This window comes from Schizosaccharomyces octosporus (genome assembly GCF_000150505.1).
Source record: "Schizosaccharomyces octosporus yFS286 unplaced genomic scaffold supercont6.2, whole genome shotgun sequence".
Lineage (NCBI taxonomy): Eukaryota > Fungi > Ascomycota > Schizosaccharomycetes > Schizosaccharomycetales > Schizosaccharomycetaceae > Schizosaccharomyces > Schizosaccharomyces octosporus.
This window is the reverse complement of record NW_013185620.1, coordinates 639,528-664,688: the sequence shown is the minus strand read 5'-3', so window position 1 is coordinate 664,688 and position 25,161 is coordinate 639,528. Positions and strand designations below refer to the sequence as shown.

The following is a 25,161-nucleotide window of genomic DNA, read 5'->3' as shown; positions in this document are numbered from 1 at the left end:
AGACAGAATTTGGATTACTACATATCTTTTTGAAAGAAAAATGGGAATCTTTCTGAGTACTGTAAGTCCTAGAACGTTTGCTACCTTAATAAACTCCTTGCGTCCTTAGGAGATCCATCCTTCCTTTTGCTTGCATCTAAAACAAACTAAACCATAGAATTTTAAATTGTATAGCTTAGTTAAAGTACGTAATAATGTCTTTGAGTTCTGTGCTGCATGATTACACACTGCATTCGGGTTTGGTAATTAGAGAGTTGAAACCTAAACACAACCAAGTTATACTTGGAAACGTATTGTTTTCATTGACGATGTCAGCATCGCCTCGCCGTAATAGTATTGCGGCTACTGATGATTTATATGAAAAGAAAAAAACAAGGAAACGCTCATATTCATTGGGAGGGTCACAAGCTCTGGAAGAATTTAAAGAACAGGCCAATCCAGGGAAAGGGATTCTTAAACGATATTCTTCCTTCGGACTTGATCCTGATACCAAAAATGAACGTACCTATAATGATAATTTTGATGCACTGAATAATACGGTCATTGGGATTCCTAATAGTATTATGTTTGCATCCAAACAAATGAATATTTCACAAGAGAAGGAACCACCAACTCGTTCGAAAGGGAGAAGAAGTCGCGTATCTTTTGCTAGTCATGCTCGCGTAAGATGGTATCAGAATGAGTCTGACCGATCGCGTATTTCATCTGACTCTCCTCCGTCTGTTAACAGAGCGCCGGGCTTTTCAACTGAAGAACGCGGACATTCAGTTTCTAAAGAATCATCTGCAAATGAAGATGAAACAAATAATAATGAAGCAGGAAATGAAAGCATATCGTCTAGTCCTCGCCGTTATTCCCCTCCACCCGAATTGCAAGAGAATGAATCAAATAGTGATATGGATGTCACGAATTCACCTCCCCCAACCAATCCTGTTTCTAATTTACCAAACCCTTCTTCAATCGTACCGGAATATCAATATGCTTCTCGAATAGTTTCTACTGAAGCGCCAGAAAGCCCTCCAGCAAATTCAAACAAGACAAGTCGTAATGAAGATTTGGAATCTGAAATGAGCATGGATGTCACTATGCGATTTCATGATGATAACTCTTACCTTTCTGGCATTGAGTCTCTTCAGGGTTCCAACTCAACCGAGCAAACTCCTTCCCGACAAATTCAGCATGTAGATAATTCTTCGCTTTCTTACCATCATCTTCCTGCATCAAATTCAATTGCCTCGCTGGATCGAGGCGTTGATGAAGAGCAAGACATGATGCTTACCCGGTCAATTGATGTACCACGCGCTGACCCTGAAGACTTCTCAAATCAGATGGACATTAGCATGGAGCTTACTTCCTCTCATATATCACCAATTCGTCTCGACCGAAAATTATCCGCAACTGGTACGCCTAGAAAAGATAATGGAATGTCTATAGTTCCTCCAGCTACTCTGGAACCCTCTGATTCCCCTTCACAAAACCCTACCGATATGGATTTAACAACAAGGATTGTTGAAAAGCAACCATCACCTTTACCTTCTTCTGAAGAGGAAGCTATGGACATAACTCAGAATGTTCATTCTGTTGCTTCACCTGTTCATGTCCTCTCCCAAAGTGATACCCAGACAAGGCTTCAAGAGACAGGAATTGCTGAATTTGCAGATGGAGAAGAATCGGAAATGAATGTTACAAAGGCATTTGATCTGTTCTCACCTTCAAAAAGACAGATGAATGACACCGAAGAACCCATGGATGTGACGGGTGTAATCAATCTTCCATATTCCCAGACCAACGAAAATAATGATATACAAGAACAACAAGAGGAAGCTGGCACCGGTCCCTTATCACCAATACAGAGACTCCCTTCTCCAAATATTGCCCGTACAACCTATGAACAAATCCCTCCCCATAAGAAGCCAAAACGGTTGAGCGGTAACCTTGACGTTATAAGTCCCAGTAGATCCGAAATTCATCCACCAAAAGAAAAAGCTTCTCCATCATCTCTTTCGCCGAATACTAAGTTGGATCGGAGTACAACAAGAAGTTCTCGTCGAAAACAGAGGTTTAGTACATCTGCTGTCGATATGGATACTAAGCGTCAACAACGATTGTCAACTATCCGGAATGCCAGAAAATCTATATCTACTTTAAACGACTTGGACTTTGTTTCATTTCCTCCTGCTTCAGAACAAAATTCTATATCAAATGCTTCACCCAAAAAAAATGAATCACCTCCAAGTCAGTATGAAGATACAGAGCCTGCACCGATAAGTCCTTTGAGGCGTGAAATACAACATGCTTCTGTCCATACGTCTCCTGCGCCGGAATCTTCGTCTTCTGGTTATTTTACCAATAGCAAAATCCAGGAAATGGAAAAAGACTCCTTTATTTCTCCAATAGCAATAAAATTGCAGCCCTTAACTTTTGAAGGAGCGCACGAATTGGGTACCTCAATGGACGTAAATGTTACTGATGAAGAAAATGCTTTACATGATTCTCATTTACAGAACGTTGCTAACGAAATTGTACCCGCTGAGGAAGAAAAGCAAAATACGGAAACAAGCCTGGAAAATGCTCTATCCTCTTACGACCCTGTTTTACCAGCTTTAACAATAGATGAATTTCTGAGCATGACTGAAATTGAATTTTTGGATAATATAACGAGTTCGAAACGGCGTGAGACTATAATATCTGGTCCAGCTGAGAGCCAGCAGTTAACAACCGCTCAGCTTTTGGAATCCTATTATCTGCAATTTCCAATACTGGAATTGTATAGGTTTAGCTGTCAAAAATTAGAAGAATATATCATTGAGGGAAAAGACTTCGTAACAAAGATGGCTGAAGTGGCGCATAAGAATAATCCCTTGTTATTTTACGAATATCGAAAAGCATCTAGTGAAATGAAAGCGTTAATGAATTCGCAGTTTCGGATAATTAAAACTTTCTCGCGTTTGCAAGCTCAAGGTTACTGGTATGAATGGCGGGAGGCTTTAATGCAAGGAATCAAGCAGGAACTCGATGAGAATCTTATGAAGCTTAAGAAAAATCTAATACAGATTTCGGAAACCAGATCCAAGCTTCTTCCTTTTTTTAAAGAATTACGTACCAATTTTTCTACGGTATCAACAAAGGTTGAAGCATTAAGAAAGAGAAAGGAATTGTTTGGGCAATACAGCAAAGAACTGGTTCTCCAGACCCAGAGCAAGTTTGAAGATTTACAAAAGGAGTTAAATTTGAAGAGGAAAACGTTAATTGAAAGACAAGCCTATAAGCGCAACCTAGAAAAAGAGATAGACGATTTAACTAAGCGATGCAAAGGTTTGGAAATGCGGTGCCAGGAAGAGAGAGAGTTTTATAATGCGAATCAGGATTTTGAGTATGATGAAATTACAGAGTACCAGCAGGAATTATCACAACTGCAACGGAAACTTGGCTGGACCATAGTTTCTATCCGACCTAATGAAATGAAACTAATTTGGAATCATTCGTTGCAACCTTTTCAAGTGTCTGTCTTGCTTCAGGTGCGACAAGAAGAACTAGATCTGAACGTGAAAGCCGAATTAGCAAAGCGATCATGGACTGTTTCTGACGTGTTTGATACTTTAGCTGATATGTTTCACAACAGCAAGAGTAAAATCATCAAGAAAAACGTTAAACTGTTAAAACCGGTAATGGATGAGATCGCTGCTTATTGGAATCAGTTACAAGAACTACTGTTGGAATTTGAGAGGCTGAAATTATATTGGCCTTATGTGTCATTTAATTGGGAAAAACAGTGTCTAGTTATTCGAGTGGAGATATACCTCCAATCCAGAGCGACGAAGCTTTTAATAGAGTTCAACATTCCTGAGTCGGCTTTAATGAAACAAGACGGAGCAAATTCTGTATATGAAGCAACATCCGTAAAGGTTCATTCTGTATACGATAATGGTTTGAAACAAGAACCGGAAATTTTGAAAGTTCTTTTGGAAAAGCTACATTCTGTGTCTATAAATGCATATTCTTTTGCATGTTTTGAGATTTTAAGCATTTACAGCTAGTGGGATGAGTTTACATAATCACTTTTGTGTTTAGGATGTCAGTTGTTGATTTACAATTTCGATACCCTTTAATGCCTAGTGAAAATGCTTAAAAATTTCGTGTATATTAAAAATTTATATATTTAATAATAATGGGTTATGTGTTTGTCGTTAATTACCTTATTATTTGATTCGAATCCTGCTGTACAAAGTATAGTACTGTGGTCAATTGAATATATTGGTCTTGGTTCTTTATTTGCTTAAAACTAAATTATAGCTTCATATATAAGCTCAACATGCGCTATTTATTTTATAAATTCATTGTAAAAGTGAAGAATTTATATTTAGAAATAAGATCAGATAAAGTCATATAAGTAGATTGTAGCAGATCAAAAGAGTAAACTGAGCTAATTAATAATTGCTTTACAATAAAACAACTTACTCCAAACTACTTTAGTAATATACGAAAGACCATTTGAACTTTGTAATGATATATCCTCTTATGAAAGGAATTTTCTAAATATTTTTACGGTTTCCTAAGTCTGTTACATATATAAGCGTGCTTCTGGTTGACGTAACTTTAAAAAAGTATTTAAAATAACGGGTTTTTATATTGTTTTTTATTTGTACTTCTCCTAGAGAAGGGATCTAACTGCTGCGTGTATTTGAAGGCATAGAAGCTAGAGGAAAAGGAGAATCCTCTACTCAAAAAAAAAATAGACTTACGGATGGTTCTTTGCTACGACTAAACTTATATTACTGAGGAATTTTGCAGAGTTTTTATTTCCTGCAATAAAAATTATAATGATGTTACCACGGTTAACGAAAACGTTTGATATCAGAAGCTGTCTAGAGAGTTCGAAGCGCAAGTCTCTGCTTAAATACCCTTCCTATCGTCCTTGGCTTTTCCATCGCCAACATGGACTTTACCCACATTCCCACAAGCATAGTCATGAAGATGAAAAGAGTTATGCTGAACTCGTCAAAGCATTAAAACAAAAGAAGCAAACACCAGAAGTGCGGTTGACTTGGTGGGGTCTGTAAGTGCTCGTTTAATATGTTTAGTTTCAGATGTCAGTTTGTGAAATATGCAGCATGCTAACAGTATTTTAGATATAGTAATATCGCACTGATGGTTGCTAAAGGAACCGGCGGATTAGCTTTGCAATCGAATATTTTACTTGCTGATGCTGCTCATCAGTTAGGAGACATGATTTCCGATTTGGTAACTCTGTTTACTTTAAAAATTTGTAGAAAGAAGCCAACTAGAGATTATCCAACCGGTTTTGGAAAGTGGGAAACGTTGGGAACATTTAGTGTTTCTGGATTGCTTCTCGCCGTATCAGTAGGGATTGCACATTCTTCCGTCAGTCGATTGTATACAACATTTTTTCAAAATTCAACTTCAGTCAATCCTGCAGATGCGGCAGCTACAGATGTTCATATAGGACATTCACATGATTATTCTGAGCTTATTTTGCATCATCCTTTTATGGCAATGGGAATAGCCTTTGGAAGCATCGTTTTGAAGGAGTGGTTATTCCAAAGAAGTAAGTATTCAGTTAGAGAGTCATTTGATTGACAAAATGCTAACTAAGCGATACAGCAAAAGAAGTAGCAAGAACTACAAGTTCGAATTTACTGATGGCCAATGCCTGGCATCATCGCGCAGATGCATTAACTGGTCTAGCATCACTCGTAGCACTTTCCAGTGCATATTTTCTAAATGCTCCATGGCTAGATCCTCTATTTGGGTGTTTAGTCAGTACTGTTGTCTTTCGAGCTGGTTTTACTTCTTCAAGTAAAGCATTTCATCAAATGTTGGACAAAGCCCCTTCTACAAAACTACATACAACAGTCGTTGATGTGTTATCTAAAAAGGCAAGGTTTCCCCACGAAGTTGCTATGACCTTGGGTAATACACATGCAATTCATGTCATTTTGTCCATGGCCCCTGAATTAACAGTTCAAGAGACATCAAAGCTGGCGAAATCGGCTGAAGAAATCATATTGGATGCCATGCCCTCCTTGTCAAGCTGTATTGTCACACCTCTCTCTTCTACATCAGAACAGATTCAAGACTGGCGAAAACTGAAACCCGCGTCAAACATCACGAACCATCAACACTAAGAGTATAGATTCAAGCAAAATATGTTTTCTTTCACAGACATATACTGATTAGTAAATAACTCAAGTAATGGTTTATAAAGAATCCAAGTATGCTGAACCATCTGCGGCTATGCCGAAACTTTTATAAGTTTGCTATTGAAATTAATCGAAACACACGTATATACTTATAGTAAAAGACCGACATATCAACAGCTTTAAAACGATTCTATGGACGTTCCTATTTTGTATAGAAAAATGGCTTTTATACTTTTGATGTTTAGGGCTTGGTCAGTCAATTTTAAATATATAACTTCATGCTATACGAAAAGGACTTTCTTGCCTGAGATAAAGATATCCAAAAACCACCGATATTATTGATCTTATTTTTTTTATTTCTTAAATAACTTTATTAAATGCCACACAGTCCATTAAATGAGCTCAGAAACGCTCCAATCCTCATAACTTCCATCAGGTAAATACCGACGGACCAAAAGGGGAATCTTCTTTTGTGCAAGTTCCTTCATGGCAATTTGCAATGGATCTGTTTCACCTTCCAAGTCTACTAAAACAGGAGCATTCATACTAAACGATAGTGTTAGTCTTCAAATAATCATTCAAAATAAATCCAATTCTCATCCATTAAACAGCGCAATACAAGTCCAACAAGACGAGAAGTTCCAAGAACTTCTCATTTATAACGTAATACCCTTATTCATTTTCTTCCCGTTGGTTATATACTTACCTAATCTGTAAGGCACGGGTACCCAAGATACGAGCGCGCTCATATTTAGTCATGTAAGGTGTAGTGGTACGTTTTTCTTTATCTATGGCTTTAGAAGCAGCACCAGTACGACTGCTAGCTACGTCTTCCGACAATATGGTGGTGGACTCTCCTCCAGCACCATTATTTTGTTGTTCGCCATTTTCGTCTCCCATTTGGTATTCGTCCACTTCTTCTTCCATTACGGCACCATCCATACCAAATCCTTCTTCTTCTTCGTAGTCAGACATATTGAATTGTTTATTTACACGGGGTTACGAAATTAAAGGAAAGTTGCAGAAGCAGAGGTGCCTTGAAGAAATTCTCAGTTTCTTTTACAGTTGATGTTGCGCTTTATTAAATTTAAGGAGCTCGAATGAATTGCGTAATTTGGTTTGGTCAATGCAATGAGTATCATAATAATAATTGCTACTATGATCTCGTAATTCGCGAATGTAAACAAACACTTGATGGTTTCAATATTTTTTTGCAAAGAACCAGAAGGTAAGACTTATTTAACACTGCTTAGATTCCTTTTTCTATTTCCAATTACTACAAGAATTCATCGTACGAATTGTTTCATGAAAAAGAACTGGTTTCAATTAGTCGGTAAAGTATACAAAAGGCGGCGGACTTTTATTTTTAAGTAGGATAAATAAGACGTGTTTTGCGTGCTTTTTTCAATATGAAGGTTTTTGCAAGAAGGGGTCATTATATTCGTTTATACTTTGTGTACGGTGTAGTCCTTTACCTTATTCTACTTATTTTTGATTACTGGCTTGTTAAGACTCAATTGCCTACTTCGCCCAACACAAGAGTAGCTTATCTTCAAACACCAATTGAAGATATCCGCATTGTCGAATGTGGGTTTTTCTCTCCCTTTTGCAGACCTGTACTTCTATTCTGGCGATGGGATCGCTCTAGCAAAAATTTATATAAGTCATGGCTACCTTGGAAACGGGCATATGTTTTTGTAAAAAGGCCTGTCAGATATATCTCTGGTGTTACAATGACTATTGAGGATTTGGTCATTGATCGCCAGAACATGAAAAGGAATAAACACGGCCTCCGTATTCGGCAGGGTCCAAACGGTGACATATGTGATGTTGAAGGCTTACTTGGCTCAGATGTTGCTGAAGTACGAAAAGGATGGAGTCCAGTACCATCGGACTTCCTTCTCTTGGGTCGTCCAATTTTGTTGACCCAACGTTACTGCTCATATCCCCTTCCTTCAACCATAGATAGCCTTAAGAAGGAAACACCAGCATTCGTAGAAGTACCAGTAAATGAACAAAAGAACAAGTTGAAGATCTTGCAATTATCGGACTTACACTATTCTACAGAACTCGCCAAATGCCGAGATTCCTATCCTCCAGAACGTCCTTCAAACTGTATGGCAGACGCGACTACTAATGCGTTTGTTATCGAATTAATCAAACGGGAATCGCCAGACTTGGTCCTTTTTACGGGTGATCTAATAAATGGTGACACGGTGGAAGATTCAAAAACGTCTTTAATGAAAGCACTAGCGCCCGTGGTAGATTACGAAATACCCTTCGCAGTTGCTTACGGAAATCATGACAGTCTAGGAGATTTAGCTAACGATGGATTGGCTCAGATTGTTAACCAGGTTCCTGGCAATATCGGTTTAGTGGGAAATATTTCTGGCGTTGGAAATTTCGTTCTGCGAAATCCAGGAAAGTTTTCGATCTATGTTTTAGATTCACATGCAGGAACTTCGAATGGCCGAGCATGTCCTATGTATGATGCGATTAAGAAAGACCAACTTGTTTGGTTGAAGTCAAGAAAGATGGAATTTGAAAACGATCCTATCCAAATGGTCTTCTTTCATATACCGTTAAGAGAGTTTTGTGAAGTAGACGATATGGTCGGATCTTATCGAGAAAAGTGTTCTTCTTCCTATTGTGATCCTGGAACAGCAAAAACACTGAGCGAATTAAGAATCCCTTTGGCCGTAGCTGGTCACGATCATGTGAATGATTTTTGTGGAATGCACAAGACACATCAAGTAAGATTCTGTATGGCAGGAGGCTCTGGGTTCGGTGGCTATGGTGGACATGGCGGATACATTCGACGTGCCAGAATATGGGAATTAAATCCTTCTGAACGCACCATCCGTACTTGGAAGAGACTTGAATGGCCTCCGGAAGATAGATCGAAGATATTTGATGATCAAACCTTTAATGTCTAGCTGTGATCGAAACCGTATCGTCCTTGTACCCATTTTATTTGGGTTTTATATATTTAATAGAAGCACTTAACGATAATTAGCTTTAACTAGTGACATTAATATCATTGTCACTTTAATATGCAATGCTTATTAAATATATCATAACCTATAAAAGATGAGAATGTGCCGAATCGTGAGTCTATACATAACAACGATGATCAAACTATCAAACGAAAAAGGTATTTATTAATATGAAGAAACTAAGTAGAACATGAACCTTCTGATGAAAGAAATAGTCATTATTTGGAAGCGGCTTAAGCTTGGAGCTTTTCCTTCAAGAGGCCACGAAGAGTATCAGCATCCTTGGCGAAAGCACTGATACCGGTAGCCAACTTGACGACGGCCATTTCATCGTTGTTGAAGTTGAAACGGAACCTGGACTCGTCGTTAAGGAAAGAAACCTTTTCAATGTCGAGACCGTGAGCTTGAGAAGCATCGAGCTTCTTGGGAACGGGCTCTTGGCTGTTGTTAAGTTGTTCAAGGAGAGCAGGAGAAATAGTCAAGAAGTCAACACCAGCGAGCTCGTGGATCTCACCAACGTTACGGAAGGAAGCACCCATAACAATGGTCTTGTAGTTGAACTTCTTGTAGTAGTTGTAAATTTGGCTGACACTAAGGACACCAGGGTCTTCGTGAGAAGCGTATTCGCGGTTGTTCTTGGCCTTAAAGAAGTCAAGGATACGACCAACGAAAGGAGAAATGAGAGTAACATTAGCTTCAGCACAAGCGACAGCTTGGACGAAAGAGAAAAGAAGGGTCAAGTTGCAGTGAATGCCTTCTTGTTCCAATTGCTTAGCGGCTTGAATACCCTCGTAGGTGGAGGCAATCTTAATCAAAATACGTTCACGCTTGATACCCTCTTCTTCGTAGAGCTTGATCAATTGACGGGCCTTTTCAATGGTAGTCTTGGTGTCAAAAGAAAAGCGAGCATCAACTTCAGTAGAAACACGGCCGGGAACAATGGCAAGAATCTTAGTACCAAACTCAATGAGGAGGCGATCAAAGGCGTTCTCAATTTGTTCCTCGAGAGAGCCACCCTTCTTCTTGGCAAATTCGACGGCGGCATCGACAAGAGCAGCGTATTGAGGCTTCTTAGAGGCGGCCAAGATCAAAGAGGGGTTGGTAGTAGCATCTTGAGGCTTGTACTTAGCGATGGATTCGAAATCACCAGTGTCAGAAACGACGACGGTTCCGGTATTCTTAAGTTGTTCTAAAGAGGATGACATTTTTTTACTAAAAAGATTCGTAACTACAGAAACTTGGTTAGTATTCAGATGATACAAATATGAACGCGATCTTTCCTTTGTAGGATATATACTTCTTTCATAATAAGAGGAAAAAGTAAAAGTAAAATCCAACAAAAAAAAGGATAGATCGCGTACTTACTAATGGATATTCCTACCTTTTGGTATGCGGAGGGTATATGTAGATGGTAGGTTGGTGCGCGTTTAAAGACTTTTATAAATACTGAATTACAAGGAGGGTGAAGGAGCTTATGTAAGGTTATTTTCTCCACCATACGCTCGCGCGAACAAAAAGAAGGCAAATATTGTAAATACCATAATGATTCCTCAACATTCCTTATGTTCTTCCTTTGTTTAAACTTGTCAGTATTCGGCTTTCCGATAATGGTTGGAACAACGACGAGCTTGGTTTCATATGAAAGGAATTGTCCCGTTGGAAGTAAATAACCCCATTTCGATCAAATGAAAAGGTCGCTGGAACGTAACAAAGAAACTGAATAATGTCTGCAACGGGTCGGAGAATACGGGAAGGATATTCAATTCAAAAGAAAAGATTTTTAGGAATAATGGATTAAAGATGTTGCAGAATAGATGATGATATTCATTAATAATGATTCTAGATTTTAAGCAATCGATCCTTTTTCTAGATTTTGAGCTTATTTCTTTTGGAAGTGAAAGGAATAAATTTTTTATTTATTTTTTGTTCGACTTGTTCGACTTTATTCTATTTTATTCTTGTTCTTGTTCTTTTCTATATAAATTTACCAAACATCCATGCTAATCTGATAAGATATCTTTCGCATATTGATGGGAAGAAAAGATTCATTGATTTTATTGTTTCGGCCTGTTTTTACATAAATACACGGAAAGACTGAATTAATAAATATATAAGAAGCAACGAAAAGATTTTCATTGTCATGTAAAGAAGAAAAAAAGGCAGAAGAACCCTTACAGGGCTGGCAGTATGAGAGATTCTTGGTTTTCAAACGACAAACAGAGGATGGAAGGTAAATGAGTTGATCAAGCAATGATTGTGAAAGTTTCAGTTGACAACGAATTTTTTTTTTTTTTTTTTTTTTTTCTCCCAAGTCATGTAAAGACGGCCTTAGTCCTAAATCCCGACTCTTTGGAAAAGAAAATTGAGATAAATCGAAATACCTTCGACATTGTCCTTTCTTCGATTTAACTCATACTCTACAAAGTGATTTTCTTTTGGCATGACTTCTTTTGATCTGTTATTACCGGTTTATCAGATAACATACTCGTGAGGAAACGGTTTCTTGTTCGTCTGAAAACTAAATTACAGCAAACTCGTAGGGATTTAAGGTGCTGTCTCATCAAGTCAAAAGAGCTTTAAAGTTCTCTGCTTGTTCTTGACTTCTGTAACTTACGGAAATTGATACTAGTTTTGAAGCAATGGAACCATATATATAAAAATATTTTACGATCACGAACCAGCACCCATATTGAATATCTCGAGTGGATCGTGGGTTTTAAAACAAGACAAAAAATAAACCACGATTGTTGAAGGGAGATTTTCTCTTCTTGGTTGAATTGGCGGTGACTTTTTCATATCCATATCCATAAAAAAGAATGATTCCTTCTAGTAAACAAAACACATGCTCGATCAGTTTAAATTCTATACTTTAGTCAGTTTCTTTAAATAACTTATAAAAGATTCTAAAATCTTTTTTTTTATTCACATGTAAATGTTTTCTTATTTTATTTTTACTAGGGAAAAATCTAAAACACCTATACGTAGGCATCTTGACTGACCAGAAATCACAAAGCCTTGAACTTGAATTTCACCAAGCTTATCAAAACTTCCCATTTTTGGTTTTATTACTGTAGAAAATCTAAAATATTTAAAAATTCAATCTAACCATCCTAAAACACAAAAGATGCCTCCAAAAGCTTGTCTTTTCGATATGGACGTAAGTAGTAGTTGAGCACCAGAAACCCTAATATTACAAGCTTTTCGTTTTTTTTAGTAAAACTGGGATTCAACTGTGGATATTCATTTCCTAGCTGGATTCTTTAAATGGTGGTCTATGGATTGCATTATTAAGGATTGGACACTAACGGGCGGCAGGGTCTTTTATTAGACACGGAAACCATATATACAAAAAGTACAAGTATGTCTTTTCAATTTTCGTTTCTTTCCTGCTGAAACTAATCCTATCATCTAGACATTATATTGGAACGATACCAAAAAGGCCCTTTTCCTATGGAGATCAAGGCTCAAATGATGGGTAAGATGAATCATTTTATTTATGACAGAGCTAATTAGTTCACAAAAAAGGTCGACCATCTCGAGAAGCTTGTCAGATTTTCCTCGACTGGTCCAAGTTGGACTTGTCGTATGAACAATACGTGCAGATGCAGCGTGAATTGCAATCTGAATTATGGAAACAAACTCAACCTCTTCCTGGAGCACTGGAACTTTTACGTCAATGTAAAACGCTCAACATTCCAATGGTACTCGCTACTTCTAGTGATACCTACAACTTTGAAAGGAAAACTGGCCATTTAAGAGACATGTTTATGCTTTTTGAGAACAATATTGTAACGGGAGATGACGATCGTTTGCTTCCTGGTCGTGGAAAGCCAAATCCCGACATTTGGTTCATTGCCTTGGAGGTCATCAACGAAAAGCTCCGATCAAAGAACGAACCAGAGGTTGAAGCAAAGGACTGTCTTGTTTTTGAAGACTCCATATTGGGACTTGAATCGGGAAGAGCTGCTGACATGAAAGTAATTTGGGTTCCTGATCCCAAGCTTCTCCCTTTTTTCTCGTTGTCTTCTGAACAAGCCGCGGACAAGAATATCATCAAGTGTTCTTCTCTGAAGGAAGTCGACTTACAAAATATCTAATTCTTTCTGTCTTTTTCTTTTCATGGTGCTACTTGTTACAAAGCTTCAATTCTTCTTTTTCCATCTTATAGTATTGCAACCACATCCATCAAACATATTTTGAACGATTATACGAACCTTTCATTGAATTTTTCCTTTCGATTGCCATCGATTTTTTGTTACAATCGTTGATCATTTTATAGAAACATAATACAAAATATATTCAAGAAGCTTATAGATGATCAGATAAATATTATTTCCACTTGAGAAAACACATCAGTCCAGAAAGACAAATTCTCATTGTCAACAAAAAGAAAAAGAGCAAAGTGCTTGAATATTAATAAAAGTCGGATACTTTACTTTTCATATGGAAAGATACATCTTCTCTTGCTTCTGATTGGCAAGACATTGCTTTGGTCGGTATCATACTAAGGCTCTTTGAATTTTTTCCTCTTCCAACTACCAAAGACGCTGGAAGAAAAACACTATGAGTTTTGATCTTGCGTATTTGGAAGAAAAATGGGGGACTTATAGAGGCCTGTTATTTTATTTAGTCCTTCTTTTGCCTGTGGCAGCTCACGTACTACTGTCGCGAAACAAGAAGCAATTGGCGGTTTCAAGTGAAGAAAATCTGCCGAAAGAAAAAGAAAACACAAAGCACAAGAAAACGGTTAAGAGATTTACTAGGAAAAACGTGAAGAGCAAACTCGTTCAATCCAATTCTCAGAATGAGATTGATTTGCTAAACTCGCCAATATGCATCTTCTACGCTACTTTGGGAGGAACAGCCCAGCGGTATGCTAATGAAGTGCACAAGTTAATGTCTACGAATCTTCAAAGAGATGACTTGCAATTGCTAAGTTTGGATTACATCGATTTGGAGGAATATTTCCTTTCCTGTCCGGAAAATGCAGTCTACCTTATTATTCTACCCTCTTATGCCATTGAGAGTAGTATTGATTTCTACTTATCGACGTTGCGTGAGACATTTTACGATTTTCGCGTTCAAAAAAACCCTTTAGAAAAGTTGTCAGGGTATGCTGTGTTTGGACTTGGTGATATGGACAATTATCCTGGTGATATGTTTTGCTACCAGGCTATTCAAACCGATAAGTGGTTAAGCAAACTTGGTGCTTCAAGAATTGCTCCTATGGGTGTTACAAACTCACAGTTAGCTCCAGCAACACAAGTTGATGTCTTAACTCAATGGACAAATTCTGTTCTCGAAAACATGAAAAAAGGAACCTTATTGCGTCCTATAGATGAAGGGGAGGGAAACTCTGAAGTGATGGATGTAGAAGATATGGGTCCAATGATGGCGAAAGCCAAGGCAGAATCTTCGTTGCCGGTCGGCACCAAGGAAATGGTATCGACTGTATCGCCCACTTATAAAGCGTTAACAAAACAAGGATATAGTGTAGTTGGTTCCCACAGTGGTGTCAAGATTTGTCGATGGACGAAGAATGCCATGCGTGGACGAGGTTTTTGCTACAAATATAGCTTTTATGGTATCCGTAGTCATTTGTGTATGGAAGCCACGCCTAGTTTGGCATGCGCAAACAAATGTACATTTTGCTGGCGCCACGGCACGAATCCGGTGGGTACAGAATGGCGTTGGAAAGTTGATCCTCCAGAGTTGATTATGAAAGGTGTTCTTGAATCTCACTATGCCAAATTGAAACTGATGCGAGGCGTACCTGGAGTGCGTCAAGATCGTTTTCTTGAAGCTTCTCGAGTGAGGCATTGCGCATTGTCGCTGGTGGGTGAACCGATTTTCTACCCATATATCAATGAATTCGTGGGAATGCTTCATGAACGGGAAATTTCATCCTTCCTTGTCACAAATGCTCAGCATCCGGAAGCGTTCCGGAAGATGGGAATGGTGACTCAGCTATATGTTTCGATCGATGCCAGCACGAAACAGAGTCTCAAGTCGGTAGATCGACCATTGTTTAAAGACTTTTGGGAGCGCTTGCTGACGTGTTTAGAGATTTTACGCGAAAAGAAGCAAAGGACGGTGTATAGAATGACATTGGTGAAGGGATTTAACATGGAACAAATTAAAGAGTACACTGAATTGATACGATTGGGAGTTCCTTGTTTCATTGAGATCAAGGGAGTTACTTACAGTGGAAATTCTGACCAATCGCCACTAACGATGAAGAATGTACCATACTATGAAGAGGTGGTGGACTTTACAAAGAAGTTAATTGAAAATATAGACAAGTATTTGGGAGACTTGGGTGTTAAATACGAAATTGCAGCGGAGCATGCTCACAGTTGCAGTTTACTGGTTGCACAAACGAAGTTCAAGAAGAACGACATGTGGTACACTCACATTGACTATGCGAAATTCTTTGAGCTATGGCGTACAAAGGAAGCATTTGATCCAATGGATTATATTGCACCCACGCCGGACTTTGCTTACTTTGGCCAGGGAGGATTTAGTCCGGAAGATGTTCGATTTGTGCGAAAGCAAAAGAATAAAAATAAGCCAGAGGCCACACCGGCACCTACTGCAGTTCCAGAGGTTGCTGCTTAGTTTTTGGAAATGTTTAAATATCGCTGGATTGTTGAAGCTTGGGGCATATGGAATATACCAGGTATGAATACAGGCGTGTGTGCATCCTGGATGGATGGATGGATGGAACAAGTAAGAAAGCAGAACAAGTTCTGTCACATACTAAAAATGGGGTAATTTTTTCTTTTAATACATATTCTATTTATAATCTCCAATCATTATTTAGATTCTCTTTTTCTAATGCAGTAGAGAATTGAAAAAGTCTTTTCTTTTTATTTTATTTTATGTAAATAAACAATCCCACCCAACCACTCATCCACCTACCTACCTACCTACCTACTACCTAGGCGGGTTTCCCCATACTGTTTATTGATTTAATATCCCTTCCATCAAAATAGACTAAACCCCAGTTTGTCTCGGTACTTTTCGCCATCGACTTTACCGTCAACTACCGAGAGCTATCGCAAATATCCAACCTCCTCGTCCCCCGCAAAAGAAGGAGCGAACTTTAAAGGGGAACGGCAAAGGCCCCTTGCGTATGTCGCAAATAATACAAATATTAACAAACCGTTAGAAAGAGTAAAACCGTGGACTTATTTAGTAATGAAGCTTTTATATAGTTTATATAGTTTATTAATATTTGCGCAAATTTTACGGTTTGTTTACCATTGATTGAAAAGCAGCCGATTGAACCACGCATGCTGAGATTATAGGAAGAAACAAAACCGTGCATTTCCTTCAAGTTGTCTTTGGTTTTTTTTTCATGGTTTAAGAACTTACCTTTTCATGTTCTTTTGTTTTCAAATAGATATTGTTTACATCGTCTTTTACTATACCGTTCATCTCAAAAGGTAACAATAACGTTACCTTTCATCTGCCGAAGCTCAACTACCGATTTAGATGGTTGCTTGCCGGCCGATGGTCGAGCCCGATTCCGCACTTCGGTTGCCTTTGTTAAACGAGCAACATCATTCGTTCAAGGGCTACATATGTGTTAACGTTGATCGTCATTCATCAACTCAATAGCTGCCGCACCGGATCCTATATTTATCCAAAAATTGCTACGTAACTGAATTTACCTTTTCCCATACTCCTACAGTACATAGCAGAAATAGGGAAAATTCCCAATCGCTGTATAGAAAATAGGATTCCTTGAAGTTGTTGAAGTGAATTGAACGCCAAGATTTCCTTTTTATAATCCCTCAGATTCAGGGGAACCTTAGACGTGTATTTCTTTGTTCCTAGTATTGTTTACATTGTGTGAAAATTTATATAAAAACAAATTCGCCGAACGATTTGGAATATTGTTAATGTATATTGTTTAGTGTCGGAACGCATCTACCCTTGTTTTCGTTTCTTCTCTTCTTTATTTTTTGTTTTGTTTGTTGATACGTCGTGTACGTGTGTGTTTGGAAAGGAATTGTGGTAAAAACCTCTTTTGTTTTTTATTTATTTATTTGATTTTTTTTTTTAATTTTCACTTCCATTACCTGGACTTTTTATTTTTTTGATTATTGTTTTTCTTCTCTCTTTCTCTTTTTCTGTCTGTCTGTCTATCTCTGTCTCTCTCTCCATTTTTTACTTTGTACATTTTTTATTTTCATTACAAGGCAGAAACTTTGTAATCTTTCTTCGGTGTTGTCATTTACATATATATACAAATATATATATATATATATATATATATATATATATATATATATATATGGTTACTGCTTGCAATATGTCTGAACTTCATTCTTCCCCAAAGTTCTCTTTTCAAGATAATCAATCTCGTATGTGATATTTATTTCTACTATAATCATAGTTGTCGTTTTTGTCGTTGATCATTACTAACAATATAAAGAAGACGATTCTTCGCCTCTGGAGAAAACATTCCAAGACAAGGTCCATATAGAAGAGACCCCAAAATATCCTTTTGAAAGAGATGCTACTCCCTTACCTCATGAAGATGTTGAACATTCCCATGAACCCAGTCATCCTTTGCCCCGTGTTCGATCTCCAATTCAAGTAAATGATTATGTGGATCATAAACTCGCAGAAGACCGATACCGATCATCTGCTGCGAAAAATTTTGAACCCATTTCCATTCCAAATTCTCAAATTCCTTCTGAGGATGAGGACGAAGACGACCATATTTCCTCTCAAGCATCCACCGCTTTCCGTTCCAAGGATAATACCTCGTCTATTCACCCTCTTTACAAATTTGATTTGCCCAGTAACGAGGAAGACTCTGACGACCATCACCAGGAATCCAAGCCTTCTTCTCCCAGTGTCTTAAAGACCGTTCGTGGATTTCCGTCATCAGAGGATTTGATCGGCGATCCCAATGATCCCTATCGCAGAACCCGTAGAGCTCCCTCCAAAAGTGATCCTCGCGAAATTCCTTCCCAATTCATATTTAAAAAACCGGACCATAAACATCATCACAGCAGTCATCATCATCACGGTAATCACTCAAACTCAAGCTCCTTGTCATTAAAGTCTTTACTTCATTCTCATGATAAACACGACAAAAGTGACAAGCATGAAAAGCATCACAGCTCGTTGGATTTGCGTCGATTCTTCAAATCACACCAAAAGTCTGATAAAAAGGGTGTCTCTAAATCAAGATCAAGTAGTAACATTCAGGATGATCACTTTGGTTTGTTTAAAAAGTATGGCAAGTTTGGCCGTATCTTGGGATCGGGTGCCGGAGGTTCTGTTCGTATTATGAAGCGTTCTTCTGATGGAAAGATTTTTGCCGTCAAAGAATTCCGTTCTCGTAGGCCATCCGAGTCTGAGCGTGAGTATGCTAGAAAAGTCACCGCTGAGTTCTGCGTGGGTAGTGCTCTTCACCATACAAATATCATTGAGACCTTGGATATCATAGAAGAAAATAAAAAATTCTTTGAAGTTATGGAGTACGCACCCTACGATATGTTTTCAATTGTTATGAGTGGACAAATGACGCTGCCCGAAATTTATTGTTGTTTTAAACAACTTCTTTCTGGTGTCGCCTACTTGCATTCTATGGGCCTTGCCCATCGTGATTTAAAACTTGACAATCTCGTTGTAGACGAAAATTGTAATATCAAAATTATTGATTTTGGAAGTGCCGTGGTGTATAAATATCCCTTTGAAGCAGACATTGTAGAGGCGACTGGTGTGGTCGGTTCTGATCCATATCTTGCTCCGGAAACGTTAACCAAAAAGTTATATGACCCTCGTGCTGTTGATATATGGTCTTGTGCTATAATTTATTGCTGTATGGCTCTTCGTAGATTTCCTTGGAAATACCCCAAACTGTCAGATAACTCCTTCCGTTTGTTTTGCATAATACCTCCTACGAAAGGTGACTTTTCTGAAGAAGAAGTTTTAAAATCTATAAAAGATAGGGGATTGGTTGACCCTGGTCACCCATCCTATAAACCGCCAAATACTCAACAACGTTCTGAGCATCAAGTACATGCTGGTGGCAAACAAGAAGTTTACGGACCTTGGAGATTGCTACGTTTACTACCTCGTGATACTCGTGCAGCCGTGTTGCATATGCTTGATTTGGATCCCGTTAGAAGATATGACATCCATAGTGTTTTCGCTGATGACTGGATTGCCAATATCTCGATGTGTCATATGCAAAATAACAAAGTGATTCGTTCTCCTACTCACCTTCACAATCTTGTGTCTCCTGAAGGCTCTCCATACCCTCATGTCAAACGGTAGAGGTAAAAAAAAAAAAAGAATACAATAGGTCTATTGGCGTTGCTTATTATGTATAATTTTACTGCATACGGTCATATTGTTTGATCTTGACTACTTTCTGTTTATAACCATTTATTTTGAATGGAGCTTTGTTAATTATCGTTTTGTTGTTTAAATTAATGAAATTTCATGAAAACGCCTCATTGTCTTTCTACATGCTATTCTTATTCTATAAACGAAAATTAACATTAGGGATTATTTTATAAGCAAGAATAGAGATGAAATAGTGTTTGGGTGAATTGAAAATAAAAATAACGTTAATTATAGAACTTATGATCCATAATATGAGACACGTACAATTCTTTCAGAATTTTATTACTAGTAAAAGCTAATCATATACCTGTCCCGTAATAAATGTACAGGTACATTTATTTGAACGACGATTTATTGAGTATGCAAGTAAAATTCATCACACATTGGTAACATTCTGATATATTAACAAAAGATGGGGGAGTCTTGCTTAGGATCAATCCCAAAGACCATAATATATGTCTGATGAATTATGGATGGAAAGTATCCAACAAGCTCATCATAAAAATGTGTATACTTATTTATTCAAGATGAACTATTCATAAACTGAGACATGGTTAGTTAAAAATCGCCCAATTCAATACTTCGAGAGGTAAAAAAGTGTGCGGCTTTCCAGTTTAGACTTTATAACTGTCGACATTCAGCCGCGAAACATACCATAAACGAGACTGTAAAAAAGAGTCCAGAAAAGCACAAACGAAGGGGCGCCTTCGATTACTTTTGCGTACCAAAATTTAAGACCTGGTTGATAAAACTCACGAACATTACCTCCCATCTTCATTGTATAAATGAGAAACGAGACGAATAAATAGCTAAAGAGATAAAACAAAATACCATGGTAGGACGTTATCCCTAAAATTCCAGCAGAACAACCAAAGACACTTAGTGTCATGTTTCGAATGAATGATACCACCTGTAAGAATGACAATTAGCGAATATGAAATGTACCGTCAATATACCCTTTCATTATGAACCGCACTCTCAGTAACAAATGGTTGAATTTTTTTTTCCATCTTAACCGGCTATAATTAAGCAAAATGCTTTGACAAAACAGAATCGTTTTGTAGTAGAGTCGGGGTTTACCAAATATCACTATGGGAAGTTATACAATATGATCATTGTTTACAATAGTTACAAGCTCACAACTCAAACTAGAGTAAGACTTTCGGGTAAGCATTTGAAAGAAATAACAATAAAGAACTAAAACTTTCCTCCCTTCCATAAATATGGTTATAGAGCGTTTCCCGCCTTTATCGTTGCTTTAAAGCAAATCTAATATTTAGATCTCAAAAGTATTTACATTTCTAATTTAGACTAAAAATGGTCTATTTTGTCTTTACACAATGAAGGTAGTAGTTTCTATATAGATTAAATAGTACAAATACTAAGAATCCGATGCATAGCTCTCAACTGAGAGTAACTCAGCCTTGTGCTCGATGGGAAAGAGATAATTCATCTATATACAATCAATTATATCTTTCGGTCAACAAGAATATACGAAGAGTCTATTAACAGCTATTGTACAGCCAGTATTGACATACATTTTTAACATGAATCCATAATACAATTAAAAGCATGCCAATGCCTTCTAATTAGTTCACCAAAAAGCATTTGAGACATTCGAGATACATTCCTGTCTTCACTAGAGCAATAAAATCATTAGATTCTGATTTCGTTTAACCATTCACGACCCGATTTCATGTACATAGCGCAACAGAATTGCAAATAAATAATAGTAAACTAGTATGCTTAATTCCTCATTCGCTTCTGTAAAATAAAGCAGCATTCGGATTGACCATTGTTCTTTGCGAAGCATACTAAATGTGTTAATTAAATCATTTGAAAGAAGCCATTCATCTTACGTCTTTCCTAGAGTCAAACATTTCCCAGCAGTTACAGGGAAAAACATGTCTATATTCCATATAAAACGATTTGGGAACTAAATGAGGGATTTTTTTCTAACGTAGGTTAATTAAAAACTCTTCAAGGTCTTCAAGACTTTGCTTAAACATACTTCCGGTAATTGCAGAGTTGCTGCCATTTCGGGATTCTGACATCGCAAAGATTCAAATTCGAAAAGCAACCCGCTGGGTCCTTGAACTTTGTTTAAATAAAAGTAGTATAGTTCGTGATGCTATATTAAATAGTTAGAGAGCTATACCTCTAGTTAATTTTACGTACATGTGGGATAATTAAATCCGATTGTACTAATAAAAACTTGTCCATATCCAAAACACGTTTCAGGCTGGGAATTTGGTCTTTCATATTTGATAGTATATGGCCCACTGAATCTTTGAGACGAATTTTGACACTATACCGGGAAGTGGAACCTTCATAAAACAGAAAAGGAATCAAAATCTCTTCTTCTTTAATCCGTTCTTGTTCCTCTAACCACTGTTTCCGGTATTCTTTTCTCTTTGCTTCTTCTAAAGCCTCTCTTTCAGCGTCTGGCAAAAATGATGTATTTACGGTAGGATCCTTCCCAAGATGTTTCTTCTTTATAATTGTTTTTTGTAATCCGTCATCCATCTCTCCTTCATTTTCTTCTTGATCAAATGACAATTTGCCCTTACTTAACTGAAATTGTTTCTTCGCATTTTTACCCAAGACACTTTTTTTCTTTTTACTAGACAATGTTAACATATCTCCATAGTTTAAAATAACTTCATTTATAAGTACGCTCATACATTTTTTGATTCGTCTGTGAAAGTGCATCCTTTTCTTTTTTTTCGGCTATCCCTTGCTTTACTCGACGATAATCTTCTAAATGCACTAAACCAGTGGTTTGTTTTCTTAAAAGATCTTGTAATTCTTCGGCATTTTCATAACCGCTCATGATTTGCGATATTTGTTATTAGCAAGAGTCTATAAATTACGGTGGAACACTTTCATATAGTAACATTCCAATCAATAGCTCTTCTGCTTCCCTGTTAGAACTGGAGGCTATTTGAGATTTTATATCTTTAATTTTGTTTGTATCAATGTGTGGCGTATGTATTTTTCGTCCTTTTTTATAGTAATGCTTCTCAGTATTGTCAAGTCGCTTTTCCAGATACTGTTTGTTGTATTTATTAAATTAAATCTAATCGTAAAAAAATTAATGGGTAAATAAATATAGGCATTATAAGGAACATTTGTCAAATTAAGGTGTGTCTCACTCCATAAAATTGAAACTGCGAATTTGATAAACGTTGCTTTAAAACATCTTCACAAAAGACATTCTTAATTACGAAGAATGCCTAGAAATAGCAAAACTATCTTAAAGTCACATATATCTCAGGTTTAGCTTTTCCAACACCATAAGCAAGCAAGATGTAAATAAATCAAAGTCATATCCATCGGCTCAAATGACAAAGACCTTATTGTAAGGAAACATTATTTTGAGATGCACGTTTTCCCCTGAATTGTTCAACGGAATTTGCAATTCCAAATTTTCGGGCTGTTTCAACAACCAAAAAACAAACCAAGTCCTCGTTGTTCCAGTAACTGGTATGTGCAGATAACATTGTTAAGTATTTATTTGAAATAATGCCCTGTTGACTCGTAAAGACATAATCTATTTGGCCATTTTCGTTCAACTCTTGCATCCTCCATTTTGCTCTCTTTTCATGCTTAAAATTTCGAGTTTGAAGTTCAACATCTTGCTCGGCATCTGGAAGTATAGACGAATTTCCAGTCTCGTCTGATTTTAACTGGTTTAGTGCCTGTTGATAACTAACGAGTCGAATTGGGGCGTCATTTGGCCGAGAAATAACCCTCAAAATGCTCGATGGTTTTCGAGAATACACGAGTCTAGATGGAAGGATGCCTCTAGAATAGTTAACATCTACGGTAGGATTCAAACGCATAGCAATAGCTGGTTTAAATTAGTTAGTTTGAAGAAGATAAAAACACGTACGATCAAGAAAATTGTAAACGTTGTAAAAAGAATCTACCGCTAAACACCCATAACGATCATTTTCTGCGTATGCATAAGAATTTGGGACATTCTTACTCGTATATTCATCATTTTCAGGGAAACGACTAGACCCACGTCCTTTCCTGGGTATTATGCTTTTTTGGTTCAATAGAAGGAAAAAACCTATAGGTCCACCAAAGCAAAAAAATCCATTCGTGTCAAACTTGAAGTACTTATCGTCTTCTACTTCGGGTCCAAGCTCCTTTACAAATGTAGGTTGAAGTGATAAAATGTCAAAAACGACAGTAGCACCTAAAGAATGACCGATAATAAAGACTCTTCCTTTATTTTCTTTAAAATAAGGATTACAGTCTATCCATAAACTGTAGACTCGATTTGCTTCTCGGATGACAGACCGAATGATAGAATCTTTATGGTGAGACATATAATAAGGGATATCGCTCATAACATCTCCAAATAGTCTTCGAACAGTTGGAATGCTGTCGATTTCAATATCTTCAATATGAAACCTGTTTTGATCGACGTCGTCGCTATTTTCGTCGTCCTCAGTCACCTGGAAAAACGAATCGAAATTAATCTTGTTTCTCCAGCAAATGGGCAATAGTTGAGGTTCATAATCGTCCCTTAACAAAGGGTTTTGTTTCATGATTATTTTCTGTTTTTGGATCAATGATCGGAAGACATTACACGTTTTGGTGAATTGATAGCGTTCCTCTATTGTAAAAATAAATCATTAGTAAATATTTAAAATGAAAATTGATAATTCCTTACGAGTTTCAGATCTTTTCTGACCAATTCCGTGAACAACCAAAAAGAGATCAGTAACTTGCTTTAAACCACGGAAACCATCATCTTCCTTCAAAGGAAAATCTCGAATTACCGGAATTCCTTTCAATCCCGTGCGCTGCGACTGTGTTCCTTTCGAAAAATACGAAAGCAATCCTCCTTGGCATAGAAGTGCTCGATAACCATCTTCATATAAGACATATTTTCCGGAAGACGGAGGTTTTATTGACCATCGCAATTGGCTTATCGCATCCTTGGAAGGTTTCCGCCTTCCAGAAGAAAAAATGCTAGATCTCTCTTGATTTTCGTCTTCCAGTTCACTTTCCAGTTTGTCCCAATTAACATTGTATGGCTTAATCTGTTGATACCCTTCTTCCAAAATTTCTGCCAATTCGTCGATTACTGGTAATCCAGTATCCTGGTACATCCACAGCCCTCGAACAACACGAAGAGTGTCATTTCTTCGGCTACTAGGCCAGTACAAGGGTTTCAATGTCAGAGTGGGTAAATTTACAACATGTAAACCCGATACTCCCACAATTATCTGCTCGTTAGTAGACAAAAACCGTAGCTATCCTTACATTTTTTTGATTAGGTTCTTGAGAAGTACTCGCATTATTAATTTCTATATGTTTTGCTTCCAACGCGCGATTGTCATGATTCAAAAACTTGCGCCAGCGCTGAGGCTCAGGCATTTCCATGGGGGAAGTTTCATCGTAAAGATCAAAATTCGATAAATAGAACCATTGAACATGATGAATTGGTTCTGTTTCAGGTCGTTTTTGCATCTAACTCAAGTGTTGGTAAGTCTTTCGATAGAACCATAGTAAACATTGACATATAGTAGCCGAGTCGCTTACGTTCCGTTACTGCCATATTATTACTATAGTGCTATTCCTTGGAATGCTTTAGTAAATAAATAAAATTA

At 37.4% G+C, this 25,161-nt stretch overlaps 11 protein-coding genes across 11 annotated transcripts; 6 read left to right on the top strand and 5 right to left on the bottom strand.

Annotated features, from left to right (window-relative positions):
• The first annotated feature begins 236 nt into the window (after positions 1–236).
• Positions 237–4,220, top strand: SOCG_03930 (kinetochore protein Spc7). Its single transcript, XM_013163840.1, has one exon. It carries the CDS (start codon positions 309–311, stop codon positions 4,035–4,037), a length of 3,729 nt encoding a protein of 1,242 aa, XP_013019294.1. The 5' UTR covers positions 237–308; the 3' UTR covers positions 4,038–4,220.
• A 600-nt stretch (positions 4,221–4,820) lies between these two features.
• On the top strand, positions 4,821–6,146 carry SOCG_03929 (iron ion transporter; the record flags this gene model as incomplete). The annotated part of the gene is made up of 3 exons (XM_013163839.1): positions 4,821–5,056; positions 5,130–5,566; positions 5,623–6,146. 3 exons carry the CDS (start codon positions 4,821–4,823, stop codon positions 6,144–6,146), a joined length of 1,197 nt encoding a protein of 398 aa, XP_013019293.1.
• Positions 6,147–6,553: 407 nt separating this feature from the next.
• SOCG_03928 (DNA-directed RNA polymerase I) lies at positions 6,554–7,136 on the bottom strand (the record flags this gene model as incomplete). The annotated part of the gene is made up of 2 exons (XM_013163838.1): positions 6,554–6,707; positions 6,868–7,136. 2 exons carry the CDS (start codon positions 7,134–7,136, stop codon positions 6,554–6,556), a joined length of 423 nt encoding a protein of 140 aa, XP_013019292.1.
• Positions 7,137–7,570: 434 nt separating this feature from the next.
• On the top strand, positions 7,571–9,097 carry SOCG_03927 (phosphoprotein phosphatase; the record flags this gene model as incomplete). The annotated part of the gene is made up of 1 exon (XM_013163837.1): positions 7,571–9,097. The coding sequence occupies one exon, from the start codon at positions 7,571–7,573 to the stop codon at positions 9,095–9,097; it is 1,527 nt and encodes a 508-aa protein (XP_013019291.1).
• Positions 9,098–9,218: 121 nt separating this feature from the next.
• SOCG_03926 (transaldolase) lies at positions 9,219–11,034 on the bottom strand. Its single transcript, XM_013163836.1, has 2 exons — positions 10,539–11,034; positions 9,219–10,385 (listed from the first exon to the last, which is right to left on the bottom strand). The coding sequence occupies exon 2, from the start codon at positions 10,360–10,362 to the stop codon at positions 9,391–9,393; it is 972 nt and encodes a 323-aa protein (XP_013019290.1). The 5' UTR covers positions 10,363–10,385; positions 10,539–11,034; the 3' UTR covers positions 9,219–9,390.
• Positions 11,035–12,112: 1,078 nt separating this feature from the next.
• SOCG_03925 (haloacid dehalogenase-like hydrolase) lies at positions 12,113–13,481 on the top strand. The gene is made up of 4 exons (XM_013163835.1): positions 12,113–12,314; positions 12,473–12,515; positions 12,570–12,632; positions 12,683–13,481. Exons 1-4 carry the CDS (start codon positions 12,282–12,284, stop codon positions 13,252–13,254), a joined length of 711 nt encoding a protein of 236 aa, XP_013019289.1. The 5' UTR covers positions 12,113–12,281; the 3' UTR covers positions 13,255–13,481.
• SOCG_03924 (wybutosine biosynthesis protein Tyw1) lies at positions 13,418–15,958 on the top strand. The gene has a single exon (XM_013163834.1). The coding sequence runs from the start codon at positions 13,721–13,723 to the stop codon at positions 15,773–15,775; it is 2,055 nt and encodes a 684-aa protein (XP_013019288.1). The 5' UTR covers positions 13,418–13,720; the 3' UTR covers positions 15,776–15,958.
• A 794-nt stretch (positions 15,959–16,752) lies between these two features.
• Positions 16,753–19,719, top strand: SOCG_03923 (HAL protein kinase Oca2). Its single transcript, XM_013163833.1, has 2 exons — positions 16,753–17,529; positions 17,601–19,719. The coding sequence occupies exons 1-2, from the start codon at positions 17,460–17,462 to the stop codon at positions 19,457–19,459; spliced, it is 1,929 nt and encodes a 642-aa protein (XP_013019287.1). The 5' UTR covers positions 16,753–17,459; the 3' UTR covers positions 19,460–19,719.
• SOCG_03922 (ER membrane protein complex subunit 6) lies at positions 19,687–20,762 on the bottom strand. Its single transcript, XM_013163832.1, has 3 exons — positions 20,488–20,762; positions 20,186–20,441; positions 19,687–20,074 (listed from the first exon to the last, which is right to left on the bottom strand). The coding sequence occupies exons 1-3, from the start codon at positions 20,539–20,541 to the stop codon at positions 20,064–20,066; spliced, it is 321 nt and encodes a 106-aa protein (XP_013019286.1). The 5' UTR covers positions 20,542–20,762; the 3' UTR covers positions 19,687–20,063.
• A 5-nt stretch (positions 20,763–20,767) lies between these two features.
• SOCG_03921 (xap-5-like protein) lies at positions 20,768–22,586 on the bottom strand. The gene is made up of 5 exons (XM_013163831.1): positions 22,216–22,586; positions 21,710–22,154; positions 21,543–21,662; positions 21,391–21,486; positions 20,768–21,345 (listed from the first exon to the last, which is right to left on the bottom strand). The coding sequence occupies exons 1-5, from the start codon at positions 22,362–22,364 to the stop codon at positions 21,286–21,288; spliced, it is 870 nt and encodes a 289-aa protein (XP_013019285.1). The 5' UTR covers positions 22,365–22,586; the 3' UTR covers positions 20,768–21,285.
• SOCG_03920 (phospholipase) lies at positions 22,520–25,090 on the bottom strand. Its single transcript, XM_013163830.1, has 4 exons — positions 24,815–25,090; positions 24,219–24,777; positions 23,427–24,161; positions 22,520–23,384 (listed from the first exon to the last, which is right to left on the bottom strand). The coding sequence occupies exons 1-4, from the start codon at positions 25,019–25,021 to the stop codon at positions 22,888–22,890; spliced, it is 1,998 nt and encodes a 665-aa protein (XP_013019284.1). The 5' UTR covers positions 25,022–25,090; the 3' UTR covers positions 22,520–22,887.
• Positions 25,091–25,161: the final 71 nt, after the last annotated feature.